General features: G+C 37.9%; 1 protein-coding gene across 1 annotated transcript; it reads left to right on the top strand.

Moving 5' to 3' along the window:
- Positions 1-347: 347 nt before the first annotated feature.
- On the top strand, positions 348-11,333 carry LOC126828075 (CD209 antigen-like protein E). The gene is made up of 3 exons (XM_050557653.1): positions 348-678; positions 10,281-10,457; positions 11,113-11,333. Exons 1-3 carry the CDS (start codon positions 366-368, stop codon positions 11,331-11,333), a joined length of 711 nt encoding a protein of 236 aa, XP_050413610.1. The 5' UTR covers positions 348-365.
- Positions 11,334-13,895: the final 2,562 nt, after the last annotated feature.

The following is a 13,895-nucleotide window of genomic DNA, read 5'->3' as shown; positions in this document are numbered from 1 at the left end:
ATTTGCAATAATTATGCATTAGGTGTTTTTTAGGTGGGATAAATACTCTGTGTTGTAATTTTTCAATTTGCAATAAGTATGCCTATGACACCTAGTGCATAATTATTTCAAATTGAAAACTGACAACGCAGATAATGAAAAATGGACAGTACTTATGATTATATATTCTTTGCGACATCGTTAAAAATCAATGAAACCTTGATTAAACAAAGAGAGGTAATTTTATATCAATAATGTAGACATCAACAAGGCACGGTGTACATAACAATAAAGTCCCCATCACAAAATGAGAACTAGTGTGGTATGATAGGAGCTTAACAACCCATTAGTTTTCCAGTTGCTGTGTGTCATATCATGTCTCAAACATGATTCATTTCAAAGACAACATGTGGATTACAATGAGTGTTTTCATTTTGTTCATTGATGACGTAACGGGTACCTGTTCAGGTCAAGTTTATAAGAAGACTATATTTGAGGGTATTTTATTTAAAGATTGGACATCGGCACCAACTGTTGGTTCTATTCGAGAATGTGGGGAGAAATGTACAACAGATACGGAATGTCAGTCATTTGGTATTAATCTCCGTACTTTACAATGCTATCTTTACAATATTTTAATCTGGTCTGGGGGTCTAGGTGCTGAAGAGCCAAATATGGTGTATTATTGGGCTTACCAGAGTAAGTAAAACTACTTATAACTTCTAGCTATATCTCTCTATATATTTGACTGTCGTGTGTCTAATTGGGGTTGGTGAATACACCCGGGCTGCAATTTAGATTTTATGTGCAGCTGGACCGAGGAATAAAGGTTCGCTACCAGTTTCGGAGTTATATTGAAATGAAATTAAATGGGGTTTAACGTCCTACTGTTCTGCTCCGACTGGGTTAATGAAGACGGGCATGTACGCTATATATTGTTCTATGCGGGAAATGTTGCCCGGAAAGCGGCGTAGACCGGGATCCCAGGGGGTTAACCTAGCTGAAAAGTGTACCAATTTTCTCCTATATAGTATCAATGTATACTATTCAAAAAAAGTAGGGGATATTTCAATTTTAAGTGTTATTAAAGTCACCTAATGAAACTGACGAAGAAACAAATGACAAAATGAAATGAAGTTCACATTCATCGATTTATTCCAAATGATCGTTAGACTAAGTAAGGCACAGACTGACCATTATAAGGGTAAAATGATACCCGGGGTCAAACAGCAAAGTTACCACAGCATCACAACCAAGTCAGTAACGGGTAAATCCTCCTCTGTTTGCCAAACAAGCATTGATCCGACGTGGCATACTCCTAATGAGACGTCTAAGGTCATTTTGGTCCAGATTGTCCCATTCCTGTTGCAACGCAGCAGCAAGTTCTTGGACATTGGCAGGACGTTGTTGACGTTGACGTAACCTCTGTCCAAGCATGTCCCAGACATGCTCGATGAGGGAGAGGTCGGGACTCAGTGCTGGCCAAGGTAATGTGGTGATGTTCTGTTGTTGGAGGTAACCTGTAACGATCCTGGCCCTGTGACATCTTGCGTTGTCATCCTGGAAGATGAAACGGCGGCCATGACGTCGTGCGAACGGCACAACATGGACTGCCAAGATGTTGTCCCGATAGTACTGGCCTGTAACACGCCCTGCAACAACATGTAAAGCCGTTCTTCCAGCAACAGTGGTGCCTCCCCACCCCATAACAGAACCACCCCCAAATCGATCATGTCTGATGACGTTAACGTCTTGGAAGCGCTCGTTTCGATGACGCCACACCCTCCTACGTCTGTCCAAAAAATCAACAGTGAACCTTGACTCATCTGAAAACATCACATTGCTCCAGCGTCGATTATCCCAGTGTTGACGATCCCTACACCAACGACGTCTTGCCTGAATGTGATGATCTCTCAAACAAGGGATCACGCGAGGACGTCGGGCGCGAAGGTGACCCCTATGCAGTCGATTCCAAATCGTCTGGCCACTCACTCTCACACCAGTGTCTGTTTGAAGACGAGCGCTGATCTGATTTGCTGTGATGACACGATTTCTCAAGGCCAAGGTACGGATAAATCGACCTGAGCGTGGTCGACCTGAGCGTGGTCTGTCCTCTACAGATTGTGTATCACGGTATCTGGACCATAGCCTGCTTATGACAGACTGAGAAACATTCATCGTCCGCGCCACAACCGCCTGTGTTGTGCCGATCTGTAGCATGCCAAGGGCACGTAACCTTTCATTTTGGGTAAGCCGACGCATATCAAAATTTGTTTTCTGGTCACTAAAACAATTAAACTGATGTTTCCACCCTGGCATTCAATGCCACAATGACTGTAACATTCAAAGTCAGAGTCGTGCAAATCTTGGGTTGGACCCCCATGATGATCCCAAGCATCACCTGCATTCCATGCGGTAGCTATTGGTGCGTTTGGGCGTCACATGTAACTGGAAATGTTTCTTCTGTTAGGTTCTATAGTGACTTTTTTCGTAGTCATTTGCATATTTTAGTATTATGCCCCCAAAATCAAATATCCCCTACTTTTTTTGAATAGTATATGTATATCTGGTATCATCAGAATGTAAGTCTGCCGTGTTTCTGGTGGTGGGTGTGGTATTCCACGCCCTAAATGCCATGATCCCCAACTAGGCTAGATTAGCTCAAAAGTGTACCACACGAAAATCTTACTGCAGTGTACCGTACATCTTCAGGTATTACAAAAACACTCTGACAGACATTTCTAGTGGTGCTGTACCCCTGACAGAGCTATGTAATTCCCAGACATTTCTAGTGGTGGGTTACCCCTGACAGAGCTATGTAATTGCCAGACATTTGTAGTGGTGGAGTATCCTTGACAAGAGTTATCTAATATTTAGACCAAAGCTAGGCTAGATTAGCTGAAATCTGTACCACCTAAAACAGCTTTGGAGTTGTTCAGTACCTCCACAGGAGTCATAAATGACCACTGCCAGATTATGCGGTGGGTTACCCCTAACAGACACGCCCCAAAATGCCACGCCCCCAACTAGGCTAGCTTTGCAGGCACTGTGGTTTTAATAACTTTAAACCTAAAAACTACACTGATGTCATTAGCAAAGTTGTAAAATATTAGGAAAAAGAGCTGCAGGACTTTTACGGTTCATTGCACATAAACGAATAAATTGACAACTCTCAAATACTGTTTATTGTTACCATATGCCTGTTGAAAACGTACGTGAGTCAGCTTCCGAATAAGGGAGGTGGGTGTTCATTGAAGAAAACTCAATTTTTAGACCACATCGGCAGTCTCTTAGATTCTTCCGCTGATTCGGAGTGATACAAAAACCCATGAAGTTTGTTAAATAAAGTATCATAATGAAATAAAGTGTTTATTTATAAATCCGAGCCACAAAACAAATGAGAGAGAGAGAAATGGGGTTTAACGTCCACTCGACACAAACTAGGTCATTTCGGGACTAACATATGGTTCAATTTTATTTTCATAATTCGATTGCGCGTAGGGGTCTTTAGCAGTGGGAGGAAACCGGAGGACCCGGAGAAACCCAACGAAGTTGGACAGGCGACCCTACCAAAACAAATGAAATCTAAAAATAGCATACTGTCTGTTCCAGGCGACACTACGACTCGAAAATTGCTTGCTATTTCTTCAATTTTTAATTAAAATTGTTAAAACTTAACGACCTATCTGGAATTGTCATCCCTTTACTTTCTACCGCACGTTAACTAATTTCAGATCAAGCTATATAACATTTCTGTCTTGAAAAATCGTTGTTTATTTACTTCGCGGTATTGAAGACAGCCATGCTTGACCTAGTTATCTGGAATAAACCAAATCGAACAGGGGTGTGGATTTGACTTTGGGTCGTTTCGTCCTACTTGCATGTTTAAATAGTTGTTTCGACCCAGTAGAATATAACTTGCTTTAATGAGCTATTTACGGGAGGTAATATATGAATTTGCTATTTGGTTTCAGACCACACTTGTTTGCTCCACTGCCTTAGATATTAAATTGGCGGCCCCAGTCTGGTGGCTTTCGGAAATTGATATAAACTACATACAAAGTGTGACCTAATATTGTAGTGACACGTCATGGAAATTTGGAAGTATCTAGCTTTGGGATAATAGATATATAACTGTCGCTTTTATTTGGCTTTGTACGACTTTTAATACTATTTTCTTGTTTGTTTTTTTTTCTTTTTTAAAAGTTTTAATCCAATTGAAAAGGGGGCGCTGCTAAGATATTTTTATAGATAGCCTACTCTATTTCTTGTTTGATTTAGTTTTTTTTTATTTTGTGAAATGCCCCTAACCAATCGATAATATGATAGAAAACGCAACGGGGTAGTAGCCACACAAGGTCAACTCCTGATAGATCAAGGGCACGTAATTCCGTTTTTGTGTTCAGACCACGGGTGGTTTTTTTACATTTAATTTATTCATATTGATTCGTCGTGAACTAAATTAAATTTCTGCCAGTCTACCTGTTAAACAAGAAAACGGAAAATAAATTGTTTTATACAAAATCATTTATTTACACAAACTCACAGAAAATGCTCCAACTATATACAATATAAATTATAGAAGTTGTCTGGCCTACATTCACGCTATCTATCATACAATTTACGCAAACAATCTACACACTTCACCACACTTGCACTTACATCAATCTCTTTCCCTGTACATTTCACATGCATCCACCTTTCACACAAATCACAGCCCACCCAATCCACAATCGCATCCGACCCACTTCCCGGTGGGTACTCACAATCACATACACTACACACATTTTTATCATCATCACTCGAAACTTCATTCGCAACACCACCGCCATCCATATTCTCAGTAACCTTTTCACTATCACTCTCTCCACTGTCATTCTCGCCCAAATCTTCACTCTCACACCCAAACTCGCTGTCACTCCCGAACGAAAATACGGCTGGTGGTACTTCCTCATTCAATCTTCCCGCTTCCTAAAACCGATCCTCCACCTTGTCTATGACGTGTTGACATGCCTTAGCCCAGTCTGTAGTTGTCACACTAGCCTTGGCCTCCAGGAACAGACGCTTAACGTCTTTGATTTTGAAAGTGGTATTTTTTCGGGCGACATAGGCCTTTTCTTGTGCTAAAATGAAAATATTTTTGATTTAATGTGGATAAACTTTAAAATGTTATAAGATGTAGTAAAGTCTTCCATAAATGAATGTTTTAACCCTTTTTAACATCACAGATAAGACAAGATTTATTATCTTTCAATACCGTCAACTTGACTGCCGTCCAAATTGCAGTGTTAAGTATTACCTTGAATTATCTCTATTGGGTTTAACTCGCAGTGCCTTACTGGTAACCCCGATCAACCGAACCAGCATCTAAGATGACCAGTCTTGATCCCTTACCAGAAGAAATGAATCTATTGCAGTTTGGGAGAGTTATGCCCAATGACCCTATAAATATAATAACATATGATTAAAATATGTCTATCCATAGATACTACATTAAAAATATAAACTTGCATAAGTATACGTAATAAGAAAGCAATTAAAAAAGTCATTACCTTTCCTGTTTTCTGTCCATGTTCCATGGATGGCTTGGTTAGCATTTACCATGTTTCATCCAGGTATATAATTTCATAGCCTTCACTCCTAAAAATATCCAACTTTTGAATAAGTAATTGAGTTATACAATTTTGTTCGACAGACTAATCTAATATTTTCATAAAATAATTATTAAAAACGTGTGAACGTATGGAAAACTTGCCTATACTTGCATAGGTTTCTTAAATAGCTATTTCGGGCAGCAACAATATCAACAGTTTCTTTCGCGTATCTTTTACCGTGATTTCTGTAGTACTTGAATCCCATTTCATTGATTGCCCGATAAAGAGTTGTTTTTGAAAGTTGTTCATCTTTCTCTCTCAAGTGGCGTTGTAAAATGTGTAATGAAACCTTCAATTATATAGACTATTATGTAGACAATTATTACATCAAGGTTATGTAATGCAGAACATGGCATATATGTAAAAGTCGAAGAGCAATGATGAAACATATTTAAATGAACTGCACTTACATACTGGCCATTGGCGTGTAGTTTATGGATGGTCTCTCTTATTGTCATCAGGTCAAAATTATCTAATTTTGTTGAACATTTGTTGACCTTGCTTTTTTTTATTTTCCTGCGTTGTAGATGATTCATTTTTCAAAGCCCCGTACACGGATTTTAAGGGTATATTCAATGCGTAAGCAATCTCTTTTTTGGAACTTTTATAAAATTCATTTTAATCTGTTTCTCAAAATAAGTAAATAAACGATTGATACATTGGTTCACATCTCGCGTAATCTTCATCTTGAAATTGTAAATAACAATAATCACTTACCCAGTATCCACCTTCTTATATACACACTTCATCTTGCACTTGCAAATGCATGTGATGAAAGGATGATCCATTATTCAAGGAATTATATTTTCTGCGATTCGTTTTTTTTTTTATCTAATCTACGAAAATATCTGAAACAAATCTTGTGTGCCTGTGGAACGCGAATATAAATAAAAAAATAGATACCGGTAATCAAAACTATTTAAGTTCATAAAATTATAAGATATCGTACAATATTTACACTTTATCAGAAAGGTTACCATGCCATCTAATGCTGAAAATAAGTGTTCTGTGAGGAATATTTTAGGAGACATGCAGAACTATGAATATCTCTAAGGAATATTAAATACCGATAAACCTAAACACACACACATACGCACACAATCACGCACACATACACTCGCACTGCCGCAAAACAAACCTGCGAATCCTCCCGCGCTAAGCATTATTAACCGAATGCACCCGATTTGTGGAATACCTTATACCCCTACATGATATACGAGTGACCCAACTTACGCAAGCGCAGTGATAATGTTTATGTTTTGAGAAGTTGATTAGTGTCGAAAAATGTGAAATTTACAAGAGAATAAAGGATTTTATCGAACTTATAGGTCGTTAAGTTTTAACCATTTAAAATAAAAATTGAAGAAATAGTAAGCAATTTTCGAGTCGTAGTGTCGCCTGGAACAGACAGTAGGCATTATAGTGAAATCGCTTAGATTACAAATCGTTCACTTTTTGACAAAAATGTACCACTTGTCATATAGTCCGATTTTGAGCTCAATTGCGCCCGTCAATTGCATTCAAAATGGCCGCACGCCTGTGAAATATGGGATTTTGCCTATTTCAGCTTCAGGTACGGTAGGAGATCACAGGCGCCAGTAACGTGGAACATTTTTCAAAAATAACATCAAACTATGACTAAGCATTATGTCTTAAGTCTGTTACGTTTTAATTTTCGCTAGGTAGACAATCGAGTCAACCGTGACGTTTAGGGTTACGTAGACTCGATTGCTACCTAGCGAAAATTAGTGATAGCCACTGATTGACGGAATCTTGAGTTGCGAACTTTGACCCGAATTATTTTAATCCACCCCGTTTCTCACCTTGGTATTATTATATCTACTGAAAGAGAATCGGTTTCAGACGAGCTATTTGCCCCAGAGTTAGAAATCAGAATCAGACCAGTTATTTGATAATCTAGCTTACGAACATGGACGTAACAGACTTTAGACATTGTACTTGGTCATAGCTTAATGTTATTTTTTAAATATTTCCACGTTACAGGCGCCTGTGTAGAAGATTGGTCCAAGTATCGAATTCATCAGAAGTGCTTTCATTTCCATATTTGCAAGATTTAGTTACCGAAAACATAGAATTCAATTTTTGGGCTACTTCGACATAAATTCTTTGTAATTAGCTGTATGCTTTGAATTTCACGTGCAGAAGGGTAAACGGTTGATATTGCAAAAATGGTAATAATTTGTGTCGATGTGTAAGTCAGATAGAAACGTATTTCCCCGAAAAACACTCATGGAGCGTATACAGGACAAAAATGTAAGGGTTCCCCTAATCGACAGCCCGACGATTAGGAATTTCTGCACGCGTGATGTCAAAGGTCACACGCGAACATTGAGCGCTTGATGTACAAGCTGATAAACTTTATGAAGAGTTAGACGTACAACACTTTCTGAGATAAAAATGACGGAAAAAGACGCGGGTAGTGGATAATCCGAGAATTTAATTAGGATTCGATATTTGTAATAAATAGTAAGCGATTAAAGACAACATCGTCTTATGTATGCAGTTACGTAAACATGACCTTGTTTGATCGAATTTTTATAGCAGGGCGTTCCTTGGCAATTACAATGTTTGAGAAGGATTTGAAGCAAAATTATGACAAATTAATTAGTTTGAATATGTTTTTAGTCCATATATACCATTAAATCACCCAGTTTGTACGCGGGAATGTATCTTTAAAAAAAAATTGTAATACTTGGTTGCGAAACCGTTGTTCGTTGTATTTGCATGCTATAGATCTCCCAAGGGCATAGTGTAAAATAAATCTTGTCAATGAATACGTAATTAAATACAGCAACAGCAGTCTTTTAATTACCTTTTATACTTGACTAGTTAACTATTTAACTACATTGCAACAACAGGGTTGGAAGTGGTTTAGTACAGCAAAATTAAAATTAGTAGGGTGACCCACCATAAATAAATATCTCCATATATCTCGACAATTTCGCCACAATATTTATATATATGCCAAGCCTCAAATCAGTTTCACACAATTATAGTCACTAAATAAACGATCATGTTGTACTTAATAAGCTATGACCAATAATCATCTATAAATAATAGACTGAAAACTGGTTCCATGTGTCGTCCATAACATCCAGACACTTTTGAGTAAAAGATAGGTTACATGCCCTTGTTTTGAAATTAGTCTCGCTTAACCAGTCTATCGACCATTCTAGGGCTGATTGACAGGTCGGGATAATCAAGACTACTTTTTTACGAAACATAACATAAAGCTAGAACAAGAAATTGAATTTAGAAATGAGCACGTTAGCTAGCTCAACAATTGTTTTAAGAAGCTTGTAAAAGTAAAATGAAACTACTGCTAGTATCATGTTCCTGTCTAAGATATTATTTGTACTAAACCAAAAGATGCCGCTCTTAACGGTACAGTTAATGATAAAGCGATTTAAAAAATGAAACGAACGTAATTTCTAAATCTGCTGTAATGACCAAGAAGCTTAATTTTACTGCTATTCAAAATCGTCAACAATAATTTTTTTACGGCTGTAATAGTTGATAGATTTGTAGAGAATTGCACGTGCCATGGCTATTTATAGTATCATACTGTCAGAAAGTTGGCCTCGACACGGCGAATGTGCACGCTTCAGTGGTAGTCTCGAACTATCAGCGGTTGACTGTATTTCTGTAGGTGCGTGGGTCACCCTAAAATTAGATTTTAGTAACAACAATTCTGACATTAAAATTATAGATACATTTAAATATGTATGTTGGGTCTTAACAACTGGAGGGGGAGGCGCGAATAGTTAACGCGTGTGCGATTAATGAACGCGCCTGTTTTTTAGTTAAGTAGTGTGGTTTCGATTCCCCGCTTGTACGTGACAAGCAGTAGGGTCGCATGTCCAACCTCGTGGGTTTTCTCCGGGTCCTCCGGTTCCTCCTACTGCTGCAGCGAATTATTGAAATAGAATTGAACCATATGTTAGTCCCGAACGGTACACTTAATAATAAAGCAATTTATCATAACCAAGAAGCTAAATATTACTGCTATTCAGAATCGTCAACAATAGATTTTTTAACGACTGTAATAGTTGATAGATGTGTAGAGAATTGCATTTGCGATAGCCATTTATAAACTCATAGACTAAAGCGCTGAATATTATCGTACTGCGTGATTAGCCAGAAATCACTTCGAGTGGAGATAAGCCATTGAAGCGTGCACATTCGCTGTGTCGAGTGCAAGTTTCTGTAGGGAAAATTTTCGCTTAACGGAGCTCCCTACAATTATCCAATCATTGTTGACTTTGAATGTGAGAGACTATTTAATTTAGGGGTGATTAAAACTATGACTTTGTATATGTCGGATATAAACCTTCTCTCCCTCGGATCGGTTAATATCCTATACTTATTACATATCTGATAATGACTGACACCAATATTGTTCTTATTCAGCATGCACACAGGCCCAGCACCACTGTGCGCCAGGACGGTGTATGTGAAACGAACACCGAAGGTACAACAACAACGACCTCTTTTGTTCATCAGACACTGAAAATGTCTCTAAAAAGTACCATGAAAATTTTGACATAATATATGATAAAGGGTGTTATCTCATAATCCAGGTAAACAAATAGAAATTAAATACAAATAATTTCAATTCTTTTCCAGAAACATGTCCAACTGACCAGGCCTACATTGACAACGTCCAAGCTAAATGCTGTTACAGGTACTATGCGGTGGGGCTGGGGTGGACAGATGCCATGAAACAATGTAGCATGGACAATGGACATCTCTATTTAGGGGATACTAAACAGAAAGTAGAGATCGCCATAAGATATCTTCCTGGTAAGGATTATTTAAATACGCTCACATCTTAATTTGGACATCAGTGGTTGGAGGGGCAAAGCTGGGGCAAAGTCCAAGGTTAAGGGGACAAAGCCATGAGCTTCAACTAGAGGTTTTTTTTTTAATTGTCAGATATCCTCCCACAGTCTCATACGATAATGACTGACACCAATACTGTCCTTTAAGGCTATCAAAGTCTTTTATAAAACGGGACCAATATCTATAGTATTCTGTGTATCCTTACAAGAGTCCTTACAGTGTCAATAATAACACGTGGGGTGCATTGCATTAATGTTACCACGTAACTGTATAGAAGATAATCTATGTTTGATAAACGTTATGAAGCACTTTGTCATATTTTGAACTTCCAGGCTTCTGGTGAATCAATGCTTCATGTACTTTTGTATTAATATTATAATATTAGTTAGTTAGTAAGGCGCTGGTTCATTAACCGTTGTGTGCCTGGTTCCAGTGCGTGTTGGCCGAAGAAGTTTCCGGGATTTTCCCTTGTCAGTGGTGTGGAAAATCCCATTGGCAATTGGAATTAGACAGTGAGAAACGCCTCTGTCCATGCAAAAAGGACCGCATATGATACTGCTTGGTGGACAAAAGTAGGATGTTAAACCGTACTTCATTTCATTTCATTTCATTTCAGAAGTGGGATATGCTCCTCATTGGTTGGGATCGACTGACGTCAGCTCAGAAGGAACATGGAACTGGTTAAACGGTGAAACTGTCAATTCTTCAGGATGGGGAAGGGGTTCACCAGATAACTATCGTGACACAGATCACTGTATGGCAAACAATGCCAACGGATTTTTCGATGGAGAATGCACTGACAAGTTTCACTTCATGTGTGAAATACCAGTTGTCTAAATATATACTAATCTATGGATTAAATACAAATTGTCTAAATACAGATAAATCTGATTAAAATACAGATCTATATTTCGTTTCGTTTTTACTTTCGATGGCCTACACTACACGAAGATCTGACAAGTTATATTGGGGTTTTAACATAACGCTGAAAAAATACCACTGCATGTTTTTGTACTATAAATTTACTGTATTGATACAACTATGTTGGTCAAAAGTACATATATGTTGTACTTAACTGTTCTTATGTATAATTCTACTATTTTAGAGGTGTAAATTCTCTCTTCGGATATAACAGACTTCGAATGATTCTTCAATTCTTTAATATACCGGAACATAAATATACATATATCGTCATACAGTACTGACAGGCCAGTTACTGCACTTAGTAAGGGATCCTAACTAGTGACTGCCTTCAATGTACAAATTTTGTAATATGTACATATTTTGTAATATTTAAGGAAAATCAGATGAAAAGATAAAAGTAAATGTAATTAAAACTGACATGTCGATAGATGAACAATGCATAAAAGATTAAACAATATAATAAATCAACAAAAACAATAGATGGGATTAACGTCGTTACCAATGACGGCTTGAAAAGTGGCGACAGGTTAACGACTTACTAGGAAGTTGACCTTAAAGTGGTTAATTTAAGAATCATTAATTATATTAACGATAGCAGATTATCACACCATTATACTATTCAACCATGTTTGAATACAGAATTTGTGTACAATTTACAAGAAACGTGTAATTGTACATCTCTTTAGAACTTGAACATTGATAGACCTTTTAAGGCTTCATTATTTTTCATCTATATAGTCCACTTATAAGGGGGTCACGGTGGCTAAGCGGGTAAGATGCTGGCTCGCTAGCCTGGAGGTCGGGTGTTCGATCCCTGCATTTGCCGAGAAAGTTCATCCAGGTTTTCCGGCGTGGTTCCCCTTTGCCAGTGATTGTTTTTAATTGAAGGGGTGTTTCGGTAACAACAATATGTTTACCAGTTAACTTTTATATCTAAATTTAGGAAGAAATTGGCCAGGAAAAATGCTTTTAATGTTCAGGTTCACATAAGCTTGCAAGCATAAAGAATGTGTCGTTCAGGACAAGAAAAATTAACCAAGTGATTGTTAAATAAATTAATTGGCTTGAATTGTTTGTAATTAATGTTTTATTATTTATCTATTAAGAAAGGTTATTCAGAGAGGGAGAGGGGGAGAGAGAGGCGTACGCCCACCCACACACTCTCTCGACACAAACTAGGTCATTTTGCATATGATTGTATTTCAATAATTCTCTTGCGTATAGGGGGTTTCTAAGCTGCTGTGGGGTTGGGAGGATGGAAGGGGTCGGCGGGGGGGGGGGGCGGAGAAATTCCACGAGGTGTTGGATCGAAATCGCGCCACTTGACTCAATGACTGACCCTGTGGTCTACTCAGTTCTAAACAAGGTAAGCGTAGAGCTGTAATATTTGCTGTATAATTTGTATGCTGATCTTATGGATACAATAAAATCTTATCTTACGGCGGATAAGACAGAAAGATATGTTTGCATAAAGTTATGATTAGAATCTACCGAAGACATCCAGTTTCTTAAATAATTTACAGACAGCCAATTAGCGACTAAATACTAAATACACATCCGTCCGATAGTGCCGCATGAAGGATTGGAATTCGTCTAATAAGTTGTCAATCCTTTGCGAATTAGCGTTGCATAGAATGCCATGCATACTCATTGTTCTGCCATGCATACTCATTATTAGAACAATTTAGCTAATGAACCCAATTAAAGATGGGTTACCGCGTACAAACTGGGTGATTTAATGGTATATATGGACTAAAAACCTATTATTCAAACTAATTAATTTGTCATAATTTTGCTTCAAATCCTTTTCAAACATTGTAATTGCGAAGGAATGTACTGCTATACAAATTTGATCAAACCAGGTCATGTTTACGTCACGTGACTTACCTCTCTTGGAAGTCAGAGGAGAATTCATTGCATACATAACACGATGTTGTCTTTAATCGCTTACTATTTATTACAAATATCGAATCCTAATTAAATTCTCGGATTATCCACTACCCGCGTCTTTTTCCGTCATTTTTATCTCAGAAAGTGTTGTACGTCTAACTCTTCATAAAGTTTATCAACTTGTACATCAAGCGCTCAATGTTCGCGTGTGACCTTTGACATCACGCGTGCAGAAATTCCCAATCGTCGGGCTGTCGATTAGGGGAAAACCCTTACATTTTTGTTCTGTATACGCTCCATGAGTGTTTTTCGGGGAATCCAGTATTTTTCTAGTAAGATTGGATATCTCTTCTTTCCATATATACCAAAATTACCATACTTTTTTTGGAAATAACCACCTGATAAATACTTTTCTGGGAACCCATCTTTAAACAACTCGTGTCTCTATATAGTGTATTATTATGTGTGTGTATGGAGGGTGAAAACTGCGACTTTGCAAGCACGTGGTAGGATCTGACATCGACTCTAGTGGCATGGTTTCGATCCACCATTTGTACGTGACAAGAAATATGGTCGGCCGTTTAC

The sequence above is a fragment of the Patella vulgata genome, chromosome 7 (genome assembly GCF_932274485.2).
Source record: "Patella vulgata chromosome 7, xgPatVulg1.2, whole genome shotgun sequence".
Classification (NCBI taxonomy): Eukaryota; Metazoa; Mollusca; class Gastropoda; family Patellidae; genus Patella; species Patella vulgata.
This window is presented reverse-complemented; position numbering and strand designations above follow the sequence as displayed.